This window comes from Salvia splendens, chromosome 2, assembly GCF_004379255.2.
Source record: "Salvia splendens isolate huo1 chromosome 2, SspV2, whole genome shotgun sequence".
Classification (NCBI taxonomy): Eukaryota; Viridiplantae; Streptophyta; class Magnoliopsida; order Lamiales; family Lamiaceae; genus Salvia; species Salvia splendens.
This window is the reverse complement of record NC_056033.1, coordinates 1,239,050-1,260,146: the sequence shown is the minus strand read 5'-3', so window position 1 is coordinate 1,260,146 and position 21,097 is coordinate 1,239,050. Positions and strand designations below refer to the sequence as shown.

Sequence of the window (21,097 nt, the reverse complement as noted above, 5' to 3'; positions counted from 1 at the left end):
CTTGTGAATGAAAAATTCTCTACACTTGTCTTCGTATAGCTTTGCGTACTCGCCTTTACTCCTGTTGTATTTTACTATCTGCTCGGTACAGCTGCCGAACTAATATAGCTGCTTTGTACTCAAGGAGATGGAGATACTTCACTGGAAACGGCTGTACTCTTCGGCTTTAGACGAAGCTGAGAGAAGAGCTATAGCCGATCAGACGAAGAATGACGAGCTTCTGGCTCGTTTAGTGAAGCTGGAGGCCGATAATAAGGACTTAGAGTCCGATAAGAAGGATCTGGAGGCCGAGCTGAATACGACCATTGCTGAGAGGACTGCGTACGAGGATTACATCCGTGTGCGCGGGGGATTGACCATCTCAGATGTTCAGAGTCGAGTTGACGAACTGTGGGAGGAATATCTTGTACTCCGGAGGAACAATGCGCTGGAGAGCTCGGCTTGCCAACAAGTTGTGAAATCATTACGGCGCTGGGCTTCTCGGTACGACATTGTTCTTTCTCGGCGCCCCTCCATAGAAAGATTCCTTCGGCATATCGTGCCAACAGATGCTCGCACTCCAGATCAAACCTCTGGTTCCCTTGTTCAAAATCCTACTCCCAGCCAACAACGAACTCCGGAACAGCCGGAAACGTCAAGACGAGAACGGGCTCAGGAGCAACCGGAATCGTCAAGACGGGGACGGACTGAAATTCGCCGAGGAGTTGTGACTATGAGCGAGCAAGATCAGCAGATGCTTATTGCAGAGACTCTTCATCGCCGAGGTGTTAGGACTTCTCGGGCTCGGGGAAGAGGCGTTGGGTCGAGGATAGCATCTCGTCGACCTGCTTATTCTTCATCTGCTCGGAACAACCGAACTCGGCTTCCAGAGGATTTTGCAGATAGGTGGCTTAACTTCAGCAACCCTGGACGGTAGAATAGTCCTTTGTAATAGCGTAACGCCATTTTGTAGGGTAGCGGAGTTGTATGCCGAACAAGATTTGATAAATGAAATTTTGTTTTCGCTTCTAACACTGTATTTACAGCTTAGCGAAAAAATTTCATCGTACTTGTCCTCGGTCTTATGAAGTAAACTTCTTTGACCGGACTTGGTCCTTGGTCTGATGAAATAAACATCTTTGACCGGACTCGTCTTTGGTCTGATGAAATAAACATCTTTGACCGGACTTGGTTTGTGTTCTAATTTGGCGATTTTTGTCGCCGGGATCGAACTTTCCCTTGTCCTAATTCGGCGAGTTTTATCGCGTGGATCGGACTTTCCCAGTTAACCGAAGTGGTCTTATGCAGTAAACCTCTTTGACTAGACATGGTCGTCCCCGGTCTTATGAGGTAAACTTCTTTGACCGAACTTGGTCGTCCTAATTCGGCGAGGTTTATCGCGTGGATCGGACTTTCCCTAATTGCAGTTCGTTTCAGACGAAGTGCTTATTAAGCTGAATTGCGGTCTTGTATCCTCCTTGGAAGCTTGGACTCACAATCGTTGGCTTATTGCAGTTCGTTTCAGACGGACTGCTTGTTAAGCTGAATTGTGGTCTTATATCCTCCTTAGAAGCTTGGACTCACAATAGTCTTTAATAATCGATCTAAAAAGGGGATCAGTCTTTAAAGAACGATATACCTTGGTACCATTTGTAAGAGACGACAAGCACATAGGGACAAAACACATAGAGAAAAAATGAAAAAGACGAAAGAAAAAACTTTAAACTTTTTATAAAACGACAAGTAAAAGGTACAAGTAAAAAAACAAACAAATAAAAACACATACCCCTATGACCGAACTAGACACGAGACGGACTGACCGGACTTTGTCTCTTACAAGTGGAACTTCTTGAGGTTGGAGACGTGCCATGTTCGGGGTACTTGTTCTCCTGACATGTGAGTCAATTTATAAGACCCTTTGCCGAGGACTTCGGACACCCGATATGGACCCTCCCATGTGGGTTCGAGTTTGCCCAGCTTTTCTGCTCGGCTAACTTCGTTGTTTCTCAAGACGAGATCTCCCACTTGAAATTGAAGCTTTTTCACCCTTTGGTTATAATACCGGGCTACTTGCTCCTTATACTTGGCTGCTTTTATGCACGCCAATTCTCTTCTTTCTTCGGCGAGATCTAGTTCTGCTCTCAGTCCGTCGTCATTCATTTCTGAGGAGAAATTTAGGGTTCGGGGACTGGGTACGCCGATCTCCACCGGAATTACGGCTTCAGTGCCGTACACCAGGCTATACGGAGTTTCACCGTTGGAGGTTTTGGGTGTAGTTCGGTAGGACCATAGGACTTGAGGGAGATTTTCTACCCATTGTCCTTTGGCTTGTTCTAACCGAGCTTTTAACCCTTTCACCAGAATCCGGTTCGTTACTTCCGTTTGTCCGTTTGCTTGGGGATGGGAGACCGAAGTGAACCGCTGTTGAATGTTCAGCTCTTGGCACCAATTCTTGAACGTCTTGTCGGTGAACTGAGTCCCATTATCCGAGATGAGGATGTGGGGTATGCCAAATCGGCACACTATGTTCTTCCAGACGAAGTCCAATGCCTTTGAGCTCGTTATCGTAGCTAAAGGTTCAGCCTCCACCCACTTCGTGAAGTAGTCCACGGCAACGATAAGGAATTTCATTTGCCGAGGAGCTTGAGGAAGTGGTCCCACTATGTCTATGCCCCATTGCATGAAAGGCCAAGGGCTTTGCATAGTGTATAGATCGGTCTGCGGCATCCTTGGGACATTTGCATGAATTTGGCACTTCGTACACTTCTTGACGAGCTGCACTGCCTCTTGTACCATGGTTGGCCAATAATATCCCCATCTCAGAACTTTTTTAGCTAAAGCTCTGGCTCCGATGTGGCTACCGCACGATCCTTCATGAACTTCTCTGAGGATGTAGTCCGTCTCTTCTGGTCCTACGCACCGCAATAACGGCTGGAGGTAAGACTTTCTAAAGAGGACTCCTTCATGAAGTTCGTACCGAAGAGCTCGGCACGTGATCTTCCGAGCTTCTCTCTTATCCTCGGGCAATTGTCCTTGATCCAGATACTGCAAGATCGGCGTCATCCAGTTCGGCGAGCTGGATACAGAATGTACCTCGGCTTCATCAATGCTTCGATGCATTAATTCTTCCGCCTTTGAGCTCGGATCTGAGGCCAACTTACTTAAGGTATCTGCTCGGCTATTTTCCGCTCTGGGAATGCGGATTATCCGAAAATAGGAGAAACTTCGGCTGATGCTTTGCGCTTTGTCCAAATACTTCTTCATTCTCTCGTCACGGGCTTCACTTGTACCCAACATGTGATTTACTATGACTTGTGAATCACAATGGACTTTGAGAGATTTGACGAGTAGACTTTGCGCTAACTGGAGTCCGGCCAGGAGGGCTTCGTACTCGGCTTCATTATTAGTAGTGGGGAATAGGAAACGAAGTGAGTAGGTTACCTCGTGTCCGTCGGGAGCGACAAGTAAAATACCAGCTCCACTTCCCATCTTGTTTGAAGCTCCATCTACGAATCCGCTCCAGCAGTCCGGCGGCTCTACTTCGGATTCCAAGGGCTGTGCTAGTTCGGCATTGGCAGAATTCTTCTGTTCGGCAATAATAGGAATTGCTTGATCGAACTTCGCTTCTGCAAGAAAATCTGCCAAGGCTTGTCCCTTGATGGCTTTCCGAGGTAGATATTCAATTGTGTGCTCTCCCAACTCTATAGCCCACTTGGCGATTCTGCCTGATGCTTCTGGCTTGGTCAAAACTTGCCGAAGAGGTAGATCGGTTAAGACGCATACCTTGTGAGCATAGAAGTATGGCCGCAGTCTCCTTGCTGCATTTACTAACGCCAGAGCAATTTTTTCCAGAGGTTGATACCTTGTTTCTGGACCTCTTAATGCTCGGCTTGTAAAGTAGATGGGAAACTGCTTTAGGCCTTCTTCTCGTACAAGCACCGCGCTGATGGTTTGATCCGATGCCGCTAAGTATAAGAATAGTACTTCGGCTTCGGCTGGAGCAGAGAGAATAGGAAGCTCGGCTAGATAACTTTTGAGCTCGTCAAGGGCCTTTTTCTGCTCGGCTCCCCACTCGAACTTTGGTGCCTTTTTCAACACCTTGAAGAACGGCAGTTGCTTTTCGGCTGCTTGGGAAAGGAATCGACTCAGTGCGGCTAGACATCCGGTTAGCCTTTGCACGTCATGTATGGACTTCGGCATTGCCATGTTCTGAACGACTTGAACTTTTGAGGGGTTTGCCTTGAGTCCGTCTTTTGAAACCCAACAACCCAGAAACTTTCCCGAATCTACCAAAAAGGTACACTTTTGGGGATTAAGTTTGAGGTTGGCTTTCTTGAGCACGTTGAGAGTGGACTTGAGGTTGTGCTCGTACTCCGAGGTGCTTTTGCTCTTGACGACTATATCGTCAACATATACTTCGACTTCCTTTCCAATCAGGTGCCGAAAAAGCTTGTCTACCATCCTTTGATAAGTGGCTCCGGCATTCTTTAAACCGAATGGCATCTTTTTATAAGCGAAAATGCCGAAATCAGTAATGAAGGCCGTTTTTGAAGCGTCAATCTCATCCATTAAAACCTGATGGTATCCTTTGTATAGATCAAGAAAACAAAAAATTTCAAAGCCTATCAGAGCTTCTACTTTTTTATCTATGTTCGGAAGGGGATAGCAATCTTTGGGACAGTGCTTATTTAGATCGGTGAAATCTATGCACATCCGCCATCCTCCTTCCTTTTTCTTGATCATGACAGGATTGGCCACCCACGAAGGGTACTTCACTTCGAATAACACATCCGCCTTCAATAATTGACGGACTTCGTCATGGATGACTTGACTTCGTTCTGCCGCAAAGAGTCTTTGCTTCTGTTTTATCGGCCGGACCGAAGGATCAATATTTAAACGATGAGTGATTACCTCGGGGGGCACTCCGGTCATGTCCAACGGAGACCATGCAAAGACGTCTTTGTACTCCTTGAGGAGCTGGATGGTTTTTTTCCCGAAGTAGAGGCGTTCCCGCGAAGCCGATCTTAACCGTTCTGGATGGGTCGTCTTCGTACAGCTGAACTGTCATCGAGTTCGGCTCATGTATGACTTCGGTCATCGCCTCTGACTCCGGCTGCTGTGATTGCTATGCTTGGTGGTGCCGATCTGACTGCTCGGCACTTCTAAGCGCAATTTGCAGACATTCCTTTGCTCTCTTTTGGTCACCTCGGATGACCGCTATCCCTCCTTTAGTAGGGATCTTGATGGTGAGGTGATAAGTGGAGCAAATGGCCCGAACTGTGTTGAGCCAGTCTCTTCCCAGGATGACGTTGTACGGGGACCGAGCTTTCACCACGAAAAACTCAATCATCGTACTGGAGCTAGTAGGCGCTTTCCCCACCGTGATCGGAAGGCTGATAATACCTTCAGGGCGGGTGTCCTCCTGGGCGAAGCTCTTCAGGGGAAGCGGAGCCGGGCTGAGCCGAGCTGGGTCCACTTCTAGTTTGTCGAAGCACTCTTTAAAAAGAATGCTGACTGACGCTCCTGTATCCACAAACACCCTGTGGATCAGTTTGTTTGCCACTCCGGCTTGGATGACAATGGCGTCTTGGTGAGGAGAGATGGCCGGGACGGGATCAGCATCCGAGAACGTAATCACTTCGTCCTGCTTCAGCCTTTTATGCGTTGGCTCCTCTCGATTGGAGCCCCTGCGCTCTGACTTCAGGGACGACTTGGTCTTCCCGGCAGGGAGAGCGTCAATAGTCAGGATTACTCCATCATATTGCGGCTCGTCATCGTCTTCGGGATCCGGCTGCCTTTTCGGATCCTGAGGAGCGCAGTTCGCCCCTCTCTGCTTCTTATTCTTCTTTGACTGCTTGCTTTGGTATTTTTTCAATGTCCCTGCCCTCACAAGAACATCGATACCTGCAGCCAAGTTTCTGCACTCCTCGGTATCGTGACCGTGGTCTTGATGGTAGGAGCAGTAGTAGTTATCCTGGGGTCGGCGCGCGGCTGATTTCGTCATCCGCTTTGGCTTTTCGAACAGGTCAGAGTGCAGTTCGAAAATTTCCGCTCTCGGCTTGTTCAGCGGTACGAACTGAGCGGGCGGCTTCTCGGGATTGAGACGGGGTCCCAATCTGTCTTGCACCGGAGTCCTTTGAATCCTTTCAAAGGGAGTTCGGCGAGGATGTCCCTGATCGCCAAAAAGAGTCCGGCGAGGATGTCCCTGATCGCTATGATCGGGCTTCCTCCTGTCTCCTCGGGACGATGAGCTGTCTAACGACCGTTTGCGACGGTCTGCCTCATCGGCCCGGGAGTACTGGTCCGCAATGTCCCACATTTCCTGAGCTGTCTGCGGACCGCACTCAACGAGCTTCCTGTAGAGAGCTCCGGGCAGGATTCCATTTTGGAATGCCGAGATGACAAGCAGATCGTTGAGATCGTCTACTTGCAGGCATTCCTTGTGGAATCTTGTCATAAAGTCGCTGATTTTTTCGTCGCGACCTTGACGAATGGAAAGCAGCTGAGCCGAAGTGATTCGGGCTTCCGCTTTCTGAAAGAACCTCCTGTGGAAGGCATCCATTAGATCTCGGTAAGATCTGATGCTGCCCTGGGGGAGGCTATCGAACCACCTTCTCGCGTTCCCGATGAGCAGCTCGGGAAATAGCTTGCACATGTGGACCTCGTTGAGACCCTGGTTCGCCATGTTATATTGATAGCGCCCCAGGAAATCGTGAGGGTCCACGAGCCCGTCGTAAGTCATCGACGGAGTTCGGTAGTTCTGTGGTAGGGGAGTTCGGGTGATGTCGTCTGAGAACGGAGTCTTCAGTGCTCCGTACACGGCGAATCCGATATCTCGTCGGTATGGAGGAGATTGAGTTCTCCTGTGATTCCGGTACCGAGGAAGATCAGGAATATGTCGGGGTTGAGGATTCTTCTTCCTGGAAGACACGGCACTACTGCGGTAGTGACTTTCATGTCTGGATGAGGAAGGAGAATCCTCCGTTTTCGTCTTCGGCTCTTGGCTCTTTTGCAGGAAGGCTAAGAACTCATCCTGCTTCTCAGCCAAGAACAGCTTGACAGCCTCATTCAGATCAGGCTGCTGGGAAGACTCAGTGGGACGATTTTTGGAGCGGCCTGTTCCTTCGCCATGAGAACTGGTGGTGGATTTATCCCTAGGCTGTTTTCCAGACCTATGGGATGGATTGGCTTCCTCCGGGTTCTCACGGGCAGGAATGCGGGTATTCTGCGATCTGGTATGCATTTTTTGGGTGGAAAAAATGGATCAAAAATTCGCTTTATCACAAATTTTGTTCTTCGGTTCCCACAGACGGCGCCAGTGATGGATCCGCGAATTTTTGATGTTAGCAAATGCTGGTAGAGAATGAAAATACAGACACAAAGAATTTACGTGGTTCGATTTACTGAAGTAAATCTACGTCCACGGGAAAAAGGGAGGGCAAGATTGTATTGCTTGATCTGCCAAATACAGCTTACAACACAGACTTGCTATATGATTGTTTCTCTAGAGAGATTCTAACCTCTTCTATCAGATCTAAGTTCTATTTATATAATGAACTCAGATCATGGCTTGCGTCACCACCCTAAGTCGTGGATGTCGTGTAGGTTATGGCCTAAGATCGTGGGTGAAGCGTAGGTCATGGCCTACGATCGTGGCCTGAACTGACATCACGTGGTAGTGGGTGTGTTGGACATCCGGTATGGGTCCACTAACTCCTTGTTCGGTCGAATACCGAGACCGAACTGCTTTGGTTGCCGATCTGAGAGTAGAGCTTGATGCCGACCTGAGAGCAGAGCTTGATTGGTTGGCTTTTACCGAGCTGTAGGCTGAGGCCGAACTCTTTGGTAATGCCGAACTGAACTCTTGGGCTTTGGGCTGGCCGAGCTGTCACTGCTATTGGGCTTGTTTAGTACGTACCCCATCAGGCTGTTTTGCAGAAAAATTGAAAGGTGGGAGAGAAGATGGATGTGGTGGTGGTGGTAGACTGGTAGGGATGGAATATAATTAGGGATTGCAGATATATTGGTGGTATAAACATTTACATACGTAGACTCATGATTGAGTTTCTGACATACGCCATTAAATTATACAGTAGGTATTGTTAATTGTAACAGCTGCTCCTCATTTATATTCCTTTCTTTTCCCAACCTTCTATATTTATTTCCTGACATCTAAATCCATCTCATTTTCCAATTTCACTTAATGCAACTAGTACTAATTTTTTCATTTTCTTAACTCTGTGTTTGACACGGTATGAAACTATGAATTAACTTTCCAAATAAATAATGATAGGAAATTCAAACATAAGGATACAGAAGATAAATATGCTGTTCATAAGCAAAAATAATAAAATTAAGAAGACAAATGTATGAAGCGTCAATAGTAGATATTAAATTTACAGAGAATATAGTTTACTACTCCAATTAGTGGTAGCTTAGTAATAAAAAGTACAGTAATTAATTTGAACAAAAAATATATGTAAACATAAATTATGACATGAGCAAGTGTTTTACAATCTTAATTTTTTCCAAATAACAAATACATATTTCTCATATGAAAAATAACCTAAGTTACAACTCGATACATGCATACAAATTTGTGTTTTTGCTCTTATTTGATTGAAAACTGAAAATACGACAGAATTTGTTGTGGCTCTTGTAGAGTTGGTGGGAGTTGGGATTTGAATGGTCTTCTTCGTTGATGTTGAACTCGTCGTCGTTGAGACTTGAGACGGAGGTGTATTATGTTTCGACAAAGGTATACATGTGGCGAAAATTTTTTTTGTTGTTATTGTTGTGTGGCGAAAAGTTTTGTTGTTGTTGTTATTGTTGTGTGATAGGGAACGGCTAGGTTTGTAAGTATGATTTTGTTCTTTATAGGGGATAATGGGGATTGTGATTTTTGCTATGGGCTAAGTTTAAGAGTGTTGTTCTTGATTAGGATTTTGGGTTGTGTGTGGATGGTGTAGTTAATCAATAGGCCTAAAGAATAACAAGAAATATGACAAATCTTTTGGTATCATTGAATTGATATGGAAAGATAAAAGTTTATTTATTTAAAAATAGAATTCTTATTGAAAAAAAATTAGCATCTGAATCATTGCCCTATACAAGCACTACTAGTTTTCACATTAATTATGTTTAGTCACGTTTTCCAAACCTGATGATGCAATGCCATTTACCGTAAACATAACATTATAATCAGTGTCTAAAACTTTTTTTATTTATTTGACTAAAGTAGGCCAATTTTCTCCTCTCCCATAAAAGGAAACTAGATTCAAATAAAGGTTGTTCAGTTTCCACTTTCCAGTCAAAGTAATTGATCGCAGCCGCAGGGTCAAACTGCTACACTGTTTATTGCGAACAAATCAAGGTATATAATAACACAAGATTTTTTTTAAAAAAAATTATGTCTACCTAATTATGAATTATATAGCCTATTAGCTACTAAATACAAACTATATCAGGTCTTTCCGTAATGAAATTTCGGATGTTGGACAAAAAAGTCCAACTTTGAGTATGTAACTAATTTTTCATAAAATCAAATTTTACACATATCTGCTCGGAGTCCTTATTTCTCATATTATGTTTAGATAATAGGTGTATTTTAGTATTATTCTATTAATTTTGTAGTAATTTATATTATATATTTAGATTTACTTTAATAATTTTTTTCCAAAATGCAAAAAAGAGAATATAAGGTCTAGATTATTATAAATAAAGTTACTGTATTCTTTAAAAATCAAAATACAATAACTTACTTTATATCGATTTCTCTCCTCTCATAGACCCTAATTTTCTACTTATAGTTTCATGCCTTCGCCTCCCTTAATTGCTCAACCAGTTTAACGGCGGCGCCTCCCTCGTCCGCCTTCCCTCCTCAATACTGCTTTAACTTTCGGATAGTAGATTACCTCATATCACAATGCAATAAAAGATTACTAGCAACACATTTATATAATACCAACATCAACAAAAAGTAAAATTCAACATCATAAGCATCATCAGTGCATAAGCAAAAGGATCATTCAACCTGCCAAACAAGCTATCAAGTCCGACTCTTTTGGGTTGGCCTGGTGTTATTTGGGCCATTGAACTCAGACAAAAATTGTTAAGCAGTATATTCTAATTCAACCTTTTTTTGTTTAGGTTAAAACATCTATATTAACTCTTGTTAATAACGAATTCATTATGGATATATTGTTTCAGCTCGTTCAAGTTAATTTTCAGATTTGGTATTGGTCTTAGGGTGGATGTTTAGATTGTCCTGTTACAGCAGATGCTTTTATGATGTATTTGGATTGAATTTGATTAGGCTTGAGGATCCTGATTGAAAAGCAGATGAAATTGACCGATTCTGTACTCAATACTTGCGAAACAAGAGAAAAGCTTCGTGAAAAGCTTACTAAATTGTCTGATTTCCCCAAGTACAATGCTCCGTTTAGGGTTGGTGATAAGAACTTTTACTTCCACAATACCGGTTTACAGCCGCAGACGGTTCTCTATGTGCAGGTCTGTTTGTCGAGATTGTAGCTTTCTTAACTTCTCAAAATTGTGATGGCATTTCATTGCAGGATAGTTTGGAAGGGGCTCGACCCGAACACGTTAAGTGATGATGGAACTGTGGCGCTGAGTGAATATGCAGTTAGTGAGGATGGAAAGTACTTGGCCTATGGCACTAGTTCAAGTGGAAGCGATTGGGTGATCACCATTAAAGTTATCAAGATTGATGATAAGACCACTGAGCCTGATGTCGTTTCATTGGCAAAGTTTATGGACAGATATTTGCTATCTATTTTTCTATTACAATGGTCCAACTTAGCGTTATTTTAGATATATGCTGACATTGTAACGCAATGCTTATTATGTTTGCGATGCCTGATTCGTATATTTTGTATCAGGTTAAGTTTTCGGGTACTAGTTGGACGCATGATGGCAAGGGTTTTTTCTACAGCCGTTATCCAGCTCCTAAGTAAGGGGTACTTTATGTGGAAGAAACATTCTAAATTTTCCTTGAATTGGATGTTCTGATTTGTTTTCTGATGACAGATTATCCTTTTACCATAAATATACATCTCAATTGTATGCATATCAAAGCTATTTCTTGTTACAATATAATTTTGACTAAACCATTGCTTCAGAACTACTTTTCATAATTCATGTTTCATAATTTTCATTTGTATTTTTCAATGGTAGCTTCTAATGTACATGTTTGATGGTTTGTTTTGAAGAGATGGAGAGAATTTAAATGGTTTAGTTGCACCATTTACCACTTGACATTGGAACTGTATCTGAAATTTCTGCTCGACGAAAAGACAGCATAATCTTTAATGGATTTACCAGCTTCCTAGTCCCTGGAATGATATATATGTGCAAGTTGGAAGGTAATGTACCAGACATGAGAGTCTTCAGAGAAATAATGGTCCCCGGCTTTGACAGGACCGAATTTGAAGCCAATCAGGTAAATAGTTATTTAATGAAAATGCAGTGAAGTCATGTTACTGATGCGGAAACCACTTGATCGTTTATTCTGGAGAAACATCCAGATTCCTTCTCCCCCACCCCCTAAAAATAGAATTTTTCAAAAATAATATCACTTGTCCTTTGTCCTTAGAGCCTGGCTAATGGAGTTGAGTTAGAGTGAGTGTGAGTATTATATTGAGTAGTGTAGTGCCATTTGACTTATATGATTCATGTGAAGTATTGCTATTCATAATTCCCAAGGATGAAGAATCTACTCGATGTTGTCTTTCACAGATTTCCTTATGCTTTTGTAAAGTTTGGTGATCTGTTGTGTCAAATAAAACGAAAGAATCTGCAGATTTCTAGGGGTATTGGGTATGGAGAAGAATGGCATAAAGCTGGTGCCCTTGCAAAGAAGCAGAACTGCTTTGATGATTTTATATCAGCTGCTGAGTATCTTGTCTCTGCTGGTTACACACAGCCTGCGAAGTTATGCATTGAAGGTGGTAGCAATGGAGGACTTCTTGTTGGGGCTTGTATCAATCAAGTAGCATCTCGTTCCATTTGTGACAACTTTTAAACTATTTGGTTCAACATGAGCAACATGAGCTGGAATGCCAACTCAGAAAATTGTAAGTACAACTAACTCATGCAAATTCACATGTACATCCACGTTGACGACACGTCTAATCTGAAGCATCGGTGTCTTAGATTGATGAAGCTGCGGATTGATATGCATTCATGGCGAAGGTGGTTGATGCAACCTGGACAGACTAGACAAAGCCAATTTGATACTAGGTGAAGAATCACATTTTATTTCTTATTATTCTGCTTCATTTAATGGACAGATGATTGCATTTCTAGTATTGAGACATTTAATGATTTATCTATGTCTGGTCTTCGTTCCAGACAAATGCTTCCACTTTACATTTCTGCCTTGAAAAAAAGTTACTATTACTCATTATTAAGAGAGATTAGCTTGTTTTCTCCACTTATTTGCCACATAAGAAAACTTACTGCTTTAATTAACGCTAATTTTCTCACAAATGCTCACCTGTTTTATTATACTGAACGATGCACACAATCCCTGAAATTCATGCTAATCAATTATGGAGTTAAATATTTCGTCCTTCCTAAAAAAAATAGTCTTTTTTCATCATTATGGTCCGTCGTATAAAATTTTAAATTTAGAAACAAGTATATGGGTTGCATGTGTATAGTAATTCTTTCCATGAGTAATACAATTTGAATATGATGAACATTTAATCATAAACGAACTTGTTAAAGTTTAATCATGCAAGTGAGTCTTTTTATAGTGTTAATAGGTGAAAATGCAAGTAAGTTGAAATGAAAATTCCCAAATTTTTGTAAATACATGCATCTATACCCAAATGAAGTCGGTGTAAATACCAAATTTATTAACTTTTTTACTTTGTGTATTTACTAAAATACTCTCATTTCTTTTGGCACAAGAATTTAGGAGGTGTTGTTTAGTGGTGTAAGTGAGGTTGGTAATAAAGTAAATTTTTATTATAAATAGAAATGACTCAAGTATGTTGGGACACCCCAAAGTAATATACGAGTCTAATATCTTGGGACGGATGGAGTAACTTTTTGTGTTACCTACATGCATACCTTATTTTTAAGATTACATTCTTGGAACATAGAATAATCACAAGTCATTTAATATCACAACGTTAAAATGTCTAGTCACGAGAAAAATACTCGTAACTTTGAGAAAACTTATATCCAGTGATCGGTGATCCCATCCGAGATAGAAAATGTCAATTGAATTGGTTGAAACAATGAAATTTATTAAATTATATATAAATTGATAAGAAGAAAGATGCAATATCCGAGTAGTTGTAAAGTAAAAAGAATGGTGACCTGACCTTGAGCTAAGGACATTAACTGAATGGTAAAAAAGAGTGGTAGCTAAATCTTAAGAGACCTAAATCTGCAAACCATCAACGCTGTAATGAAATGTGTTTTGTGTTACTCGAATCATATGGGGCGGGTGTGCCTTCCTTTAGCCCTGCCACAGAGCAGCGCGTTCTTGGGGATCGGATACTCGTCTCTCAACGAGGTCGAGGCCGTGTAAACTCTCAGATAAGTCTGCTGCCCCAGGTACTGTCTCGCCCAGAACTCCGACCTCAAGTTCCACATCCCCACATTGTCTAGTGCTATGTAAATTGCGCTCCACGACTTGGGGTACACCTGCACCGTGCAACGGGAGACTGCGTCTCTGAGGTTGTACTGGTTTCGGCTATTTGAGCTCCATTGCCCTCCATCCATTCTGCATACACAATATAACCATTTCCTTTGTTAGCATTACAAATACTCTCTCCGTCCTATAAAAACAGACACTCTTTCCATTCTAGTCCATCCCATAAAAATAATCACTCCTATTTTTGGTTACTTCTATTCCATCTCTCTCATAATTGGAAAAACGCTAGTTTTGGGAGCTCACCCTACTACCCAGAAGGAGTAGCCAGCCAGATGGTAGCTCTGGACTATGTTTTCGTAGTTCTCGAAAACAATCTCGATGAAGGTCCTGTAGTCTGCTCCCAACACCGATGTGTCCGTGTACATCCCTGCGCCATTGGGGGCCTCTGAGATGCTCCCCATGCGGAACACTCCGTCTATCTTGAAGTAGTCAGCAAGCTTCATGGGCGTGTCGGGCGCCACAAAGGACACGCTGTTGAGGGCGTATCTCTGTTTTCCATTCACCTGGCTGGCCGAGCTGGCCAGCCTGATGGTCTTGGTTGTGTTGATCATGCCGTAGTGGTACGACCCCTGCGGGTTCGGCCTTGGCCCACTCGCCGTCAAGTTAGTCCTGCAACCCCACACACACACACACACAAAGTTAGGGGGTGCTTGGGCTCCCACTAAATATACAATGCAGGGTGGTACGGTATGGTACCTAAAGGAACGGGCCTGGTTGAGGGACCAGTCAATCTGAGTGGTGGGCCCACCAGGGAGTGGGCCGGATGCAGGGGTGTTGGAGCTCGAGTATTTGAGGAAGGCGGTGTTGCTGAGGACCTGAGAGGTGAAGCGGGTGGAGGCGACCACGTAGTAGTTCTGTGGGGGCTGGTCCGCGGTGAAGAGGACGGACATGCACTGCCCGAGGTGGATGTCGAGAGACGAGTAGCTGATCTGGAGCGTGTGCGTTCCTTCGATCTCCACCACCTTCATCTTGTGCCCTTGGATCCGGAAGTTGAGGGAGTTCTGCAGTCCCACGTTGCATATGCGCAGCCGGTACGTCTTTCCTTGGTCCACCGTGAAGGCGGTAGCCCCAGGGCCGCGCCCATTGATCAGGACACCGTGGGGGAAAGGCAGTTTCTTCCCCCTGTCCAATATCGTCTTCAACACCTACATTGCAACATAATGTGTTGTCATCAGTGACGGACGCAGAAAATTGATCTAAAATACGATTTATTATTTAACTAGGTATTAATCATTTATGTATTTACTATAGTTTGTGCAACTTCATCAAAATTTATTTCCCACTTCACGCACATCTATATATATGTAACATTGAAACGTCAATTTATGAAATTAATGAAATGTAGCATTTCAAGACCCTTAGGAGTAGATTGGTATAATAAAAGAGCATATACTAAATGCACAGTTAATTCGGTAGGCCCACTAAAAGAAATGGGCTTAAATAATTACTAACAACTGGGCCCGGCCCGATACGGAGTAAACACCTTTTGTTCCTACTCCTTCCATGTTGGGTAGGCCCACCACGTTACCGACACACTCGATATATAAAAAATATTAAAAACGTGGATAAAAGAAATAATATTATCCCACTCTCAATTTTTTTTCTTTAAAATTCAAGAATTTCAGTGTAGTATTTATATTCATAAATTTATAAGAATATGTGCACATGATGTCTAGTGTATTTGAAAACGATGTGACAACTAGCATGTCTTAATTTCCCATGATCTTTCCATTAATGGTATTAATAATGTGCCTAACAACAATAAAGATCGAGATAAAAGGCAAAAAATGATTCTTACAGTGTGATTATTTTTGTACCAATCTCCAATTAAGAGGGTGAAATCATCTGCTGGTGGATCAAATGGTACTGGAATTAGAGGCCTGCTCATGATTCTGATGCCTCCAAATCCACCAGCAGCCTTGTGCATTGCCAATGATGGGAAGTAAAAGAAGCTCCCAATTTGATCCTTCATTTGTAGTATGTATGTGAAGTTCTGCCCCGGCGGAATCGGGCATGTTGTCCCGAGCACACCGTCCTCGTACGAGTTCCTCCTGTTCTGCACTCCGTTCCTAATTTTGTCGACATTTGAACTTTTAGTCTTAGTGGTTCAACGTGCCCATCGCACGGGTGCAATACTAGTTTTTATTTCAAATTTGTTACCATTTTTGCTATCTTCGAGGAATAACATGGAGTAATTAAAAGAAGCAATAGTCTAGCATAATAAAAAGTGATGAAAGCGTCAAGAACAATGCATCATTTGTCTATAAATAGAAACCATAGTTCGATAAATGACACATCAATAACTGCCCCCTCCCGCTGTATTACAGCTCTAAATTGGTCTATTCAATAATACTTATAAGGTAATTTGATGATATTAGTAAAATATTTTGTTGCTACATTTGACAATTAGGAATGCAGTGTAGGAGTCTTTTTAAGATAAAAATTGGATCTAAACAAATTAATGATGCAACACTCCATGTGCATTCATTCATGGAGTAGTATTATTTAAAATCCATGTGCCTATTTCTCCCACATTAGCTTTAATATACATACTCTAATACAACTGCGGTTCAAATTGTTTTATTACAAAATTAAGTTTTGACTTAAGCTGATGCAATTATTGAAACAGCATTACCCTTTTAGCAGGTAAGAATTTATTGTAATAGATGAAATAAGTATAGTATATAATTAATATATATATATATATGGAGATGATCAAAATAAAAATGTATTTAAATCCAGAAATACAGCCCAAATTTTGGCCTTAGAATTAAATGATCTAATGGTCAATAATTAACCAAAAACACGGAAAGTCATAATTAAACAATTTTAGGTCATATTATAATATTTGGGTTTAATGTCATGCTAAGATCATTTTAGGTAAAGCATGACCTAAAAATTAACTAACTATGACCTAAAAGTGTCCTACGTATGATATTGTTCAGCGTTTCTGTATTTAAATCTAGTTTTGCATAGATCAAAATATAGCCGTGTGTGTCCCCACTGCCCTAGTGTTAATATATTAATTACAGTCTCAGTTCCTCGTGAATTGCATTAAAATATCACCTCATCAGGGGAATTTTCTCGAACAGATTAAAGATTAGTACTTTTGTAGATTAAAATCATGTTAGAATACTACATTTGTATGAGCTACGAACAAAAGGTTACCATATAATATAACAATTTAAACCACCGCATCCTACCTAATTAATACTACTACTACTACTACTACAATGGTTATCATATAATCTTACAACTTGATTAATGTAATAATTGAGCATAGAGAGTGATACAATTCGATTTATGTGGAAGAAAATTAAGCATAGAGAGTGATAGAGAGTGGGATTATGTATGACATGAGTCCATGACAACAACACATATATCTAGATCTAATTTGGACGAATGTGTTGTTTTTTTGAGTAAATTGCTCGAAATGTTTTTAGTATATAAACACACAAAAGTGTAGGTGATTAAAAAAAAGTTGGATTGTTTGTTACCAATGAATGAGGAAAGGCTCATCCAAGCTGTTGAACACATTGACAATGATGTTATCATTGGTGACGGAGTAAATTTCCGGTCCCGGAAATTGCCCATTTATCAAAATTCCCTGCACCGTAAATCATAATTTAGTGCCAAAAAAAATTCAAGAAAACACCATATTCCAACACCCTTTTCGACAACTAAAAAAGGGTTGTTCATACAATGCACAAAATATAGTAAAAACATTTAACTTTTTCATTCATCAACTTTTTCAAGAAGGAAAAAAAAGGAACCTGTTGAGGGACTCCAAGAGGGTAGATGGTGCCGTAGGTGACGTTCCAATCAAAGAATCTGTAGGGGCTGTCCGCGGCGGCGACGGCCAAGCACAGGAGAAGCGCCGCTAGTCTCAGCGGCGGAGATGGCATTGTGGTGGTGGAGAGGAAAAAAAGTGTTGTTGTTTTGGAGTTTTTATGTTTTTTTTTTCTTTTTGAGTGATGAAATGAAGAGAATGGGATGAAGTTGTTGAAGAATGAAAGGGTCCAGTGGAACATATAAAGTGAGATACAGATTGGATTGCTTCTAATATTTTAAATTTTATTTTAAAAAGGAGGGTAAAAATGAAAAAGAAAGTTAATTTGTTTGTAATGGGAGAGAGGGAAATTGGATTTGGGAAAATTGAAATGAATTATGGGTATGTAAAAGTCAGCATATGAAATGATTACAGCGTGTAATGAGGTTGTTTTTCAAATATTGATTCCTCTAATAAAAAACTACTATATGAAATAGTAAAACACTCTACGCGTACAAAATGCGTGTAAGGATTATAATTATTTCACATAGTAAAACTATTTATCATTAGTAAAACTTAATAGCATAATTATTAGTATAACCCACAACATATATATGTCCAAAAGAAAAAGGAATTTTATTTTGGTTAAAGAAAATATTTAAAATTAAGAAAGTGGAGGTGTCGTGTCGGTGGTAGGTCAATGAACTAGGGCAAAATGGGCGACTCACATGCCTATGTCTGTTTTTCATTTGGGATTGGAGGAATATGATAGAAGAATAATGCTTCTCTCTATAAAATAACATTATACAACAATTATTGAAATTTTTGGTTAATATTGATATTTTAAAAATATATTAAGAGATGAGGAAATGAGATTTAGATGTGTATTAGTAATACTCCCTCCGTCCCAAGCTACTCGCTCATTTCCTTTTCGGCACGGGGATTAAGGATTGAGTGTATAGGAAAGTCAAAAATGACGGCTATAGGTGAAAATTTTTACTAAAAATGGAAAGAGTGCAAGTAACTTGGGACGCCCAAAAAGGAAATACGTGCGAGTAGTGCGGGACGGAGGTATTGAGTATTGACGCGTCGTCAGCCATGTGCATTGATAAGTTGTACTGTACCACAGCGTCCCGTGGGTCCCACCGCTCTTCAACTCTTCTATACCAAAGAAAGTGCATGACTGAGATGGGTTTGAACTTGTGTTGGCTTATCCATAGAGAATATTTAATGTTCAAGGCAAAAGATTTTAAGTTTGAATTAGTGTTTTTTTTGTCGGATTGTTCAAATCTAAATATTAAGGAAGTGTACTTTTAAAGATAAATCGATTTTTAGTAGATTAGTGTGTATGAGTTTATGTGTGGCAATCGATCTAGTAAGAATATGAGACCAATTAATGAGTAGTGAGGTCAGACTCAACTTCAATATATAGTTGGATTAATAATTCTATATCAAAATCAATGCATTTATGAGCACTAACAATGTGAATTAAAAATAAAAAGGCGGGGAAATTTGATACTGAAACTGGTTGACTTCTTGTTATAATAACTTAAACCATCATGAATTGTCAATTGCATCATGTGTAATCTTCATTAATAGCTCGAAATAAGTTGTAATTTTCTGGGGGGATCTAGAATTCTGAGTGGTGCAGTAATTATTAAATGTCAGATCTATAGTAGAATGACATAACTAGGGAGGTGTAATTCGTTTCATGTGGGTTTCAACTAATTTTGGATCTTGCTATTTAAAAACATAGTAGTTTTGTTTGTTTGCAAGTGATATAATTAAATCATGAATTTGAAAAAAAATAAAAACAATGGTATTTGGATGGATTACTACTAAATTTTTTGAAGAATTGTGATTTATTAAATTCAAATTAAGAATTTATTACTATTAATGTAGTTTACGGGCGTTTGGTATTATGGCTTTTATTGGTGAAAACCGGTGGTAGTAATTAGCAATGATGAGAATTAATAGAGTGTACAGACAACTCACTTCCTAGAAAGTACACCAATTCAATGCCAGCAAATCCAAATGAAATTAAAACATTTGGAAAGTTGGACATCAAATTTTTTAACACCTCAAAATATCAAATTACTCAAACCTCAATTCCACAAATTTAACATCAAGCCCATCAAAAAAGGACTATAGTAGTATAATCTCAGTTCAAAATCCTCGATGAAAGAACACTTTTCCCGGATAACAATATCAACTACTATAACTATTTCTAACTCCCTAATTTTCACAAACTTATTAGTAAAATTCTGATACTACAAATCATTCACCAGAAACAGCTCAAACAACCTTTCATAAAATGCTTATTGGGGGCAGAAGGAATGAGTGCTTCATTCATCTCCGAGGAGGAGGCGAAGCCTAGCTGCAAAAGCTCCCGTGGGCTCAGCAGCGGCCTCAGCACGTAGGCTCTCCTTGATGTGATTCATGCGAGCAGTGACGCTCCCTTGCTCTTTCTTGAGGAAGGCAGCATCCTCCATGAGTTCATGAATGCGGTACTTATGGCCGAGAGATCGTAGGCTTGTCATTAGGATTCCGGTCATGATAGCAAACTGCACAAAGCTTGCTTTGTGTTTCTTAGCAGTTGTGAGGAGGCCAGGATACTTGAGGCGACCATCTGGGGTTCGAACAGTCTCGACAGACTGTGGTGTGGGGGTTCCCATGTTCTGTCGTCAAACAAACAATTTCAACACCAAATGAGTAGAGTTGTAAAAATATTCGGGCTGCGTTGCATATTACCCAGCCCTGCACGGGCCACGTGCCATCGAGCAACCCGAAACTTCATTAAATACATCAATTAAAAACATGTTCAGGAAAGATAATTGCTTCTCCATTCCAATATAACAACCAATACCAAAGTATACAGTGCTTATTTTGATGCCCAATAACTTCAAGATTGATTTTCAAATCAAATGAGTCTCCTCATAGCTAAGAACTTGTATGTAAATTGGGGCTGTGATGTGAGGCCTACTAAAAACCTTATGATTAACACACTAACAACATATATAGGAGTATAATGGATTATGAACAGAAATCTACATCTAATTACATATACAAAAACTCATTTCTGTCTTTGATTTTTTTTCGACGGCAAAGAAGTTAGACCAGGAAATCGAATCGAACTTTGCGAAATGGTTCGGCAGAGGCAAAGAGTCACAATTCACAACTAATTCGCATCACAGCAATGGATAAATTCTTTTGACAATGCATATCTCGTGATGTAATCAAATCCCTAAGAATAATCGATAAACACTATCACAACTGAAAAACCACTCAACTGCAGAGAAAACCCTCAGCTGAAAAAAATTAATCGGAGAAAATAGAATCAAAGTAAATCTTCAAATAAATCGGCGGCGATAAAAGTAAAACTAACCTTGCGGCGGAGTCCGGTGACAAATTGAGAGTGAAATTTTGGGAAAGGGCGAGGATTTACGGTTTGGTGATAGAAAAATCGTTGGGTTGGGGGAATTTGGGGAGCGGGCCGAATCAGATTGAAATATTCGGGTCCCAAGCCCAATTAGCTCAATGGACCAACGTTTCGGGTTATTCAGGCCCGAATTTCAGACTTTTTTAAAACAAATTAAAATTTAATAACCTATTTAATACAAAAATCATAATATAGTAACCATTATAATATTTATCATGAC

The 21,097-nt window shown here is 40.8% G+C and overlaps 1 protein-coding gene, 1 long non-coding RNA gene and 1 pseudogene across 2 annotated transcripts; 1 reads left to right on the top strand and 2 right to left on the bottom strand.

Moving 5' to 3' along the window:
• Positions 1-9,264: 9,264 nt before the first annotated feature.
• On the top strand, positions 9,265-12,484 carry LOC121793107 (annotated as a pseudogene).
• Positions 12,485-13,235: 751 nt separating this feature from the next.
• On the bottom strand, positions 13,236-17,783 carry LOC121782200 (L-ascorbate oxidase homolog). Its single transcript, XM_042179942.1, has 6 exons — positions 17,443-17,783; positions 17,167-17,276; positions 15,468-15,738; positions 14,366-14,814; positions 13,913-14,278; positions 13,236-13,738 (listed from the first exon to the last, which is right to left on the bottom strand). The coding sequence occupies exons 1-6, from the start codon at positions 17,698-17,700 to the stop codon at positions 13,447-13,449; spliced, it is 1,746 nt and encodes a 581-aa protein (XP_042035876.1). The 5' UTR covers positions 17,701-17,783; the 3' UTR covers positions 13,236-13,446.
• Positions 17,784-19,547: 1,764 nt separating this feature from the next.
• On the bottom strand, positions 19,548-20,967 carry LOC121765963. The gene is made up of 2 exons (XR_006042875.1): positions 20,824-20,967; positions 19,548-20,116 (listed from the first exon to the last, which is right to left on the bottom strand). It is a non-coding gene; the product is annotated as an uncharacterized LOC121765963 (long non-coding RNA).
• Between the last annotated feature and the right edge of the window lie 130 nt (positions 20,968-21,097).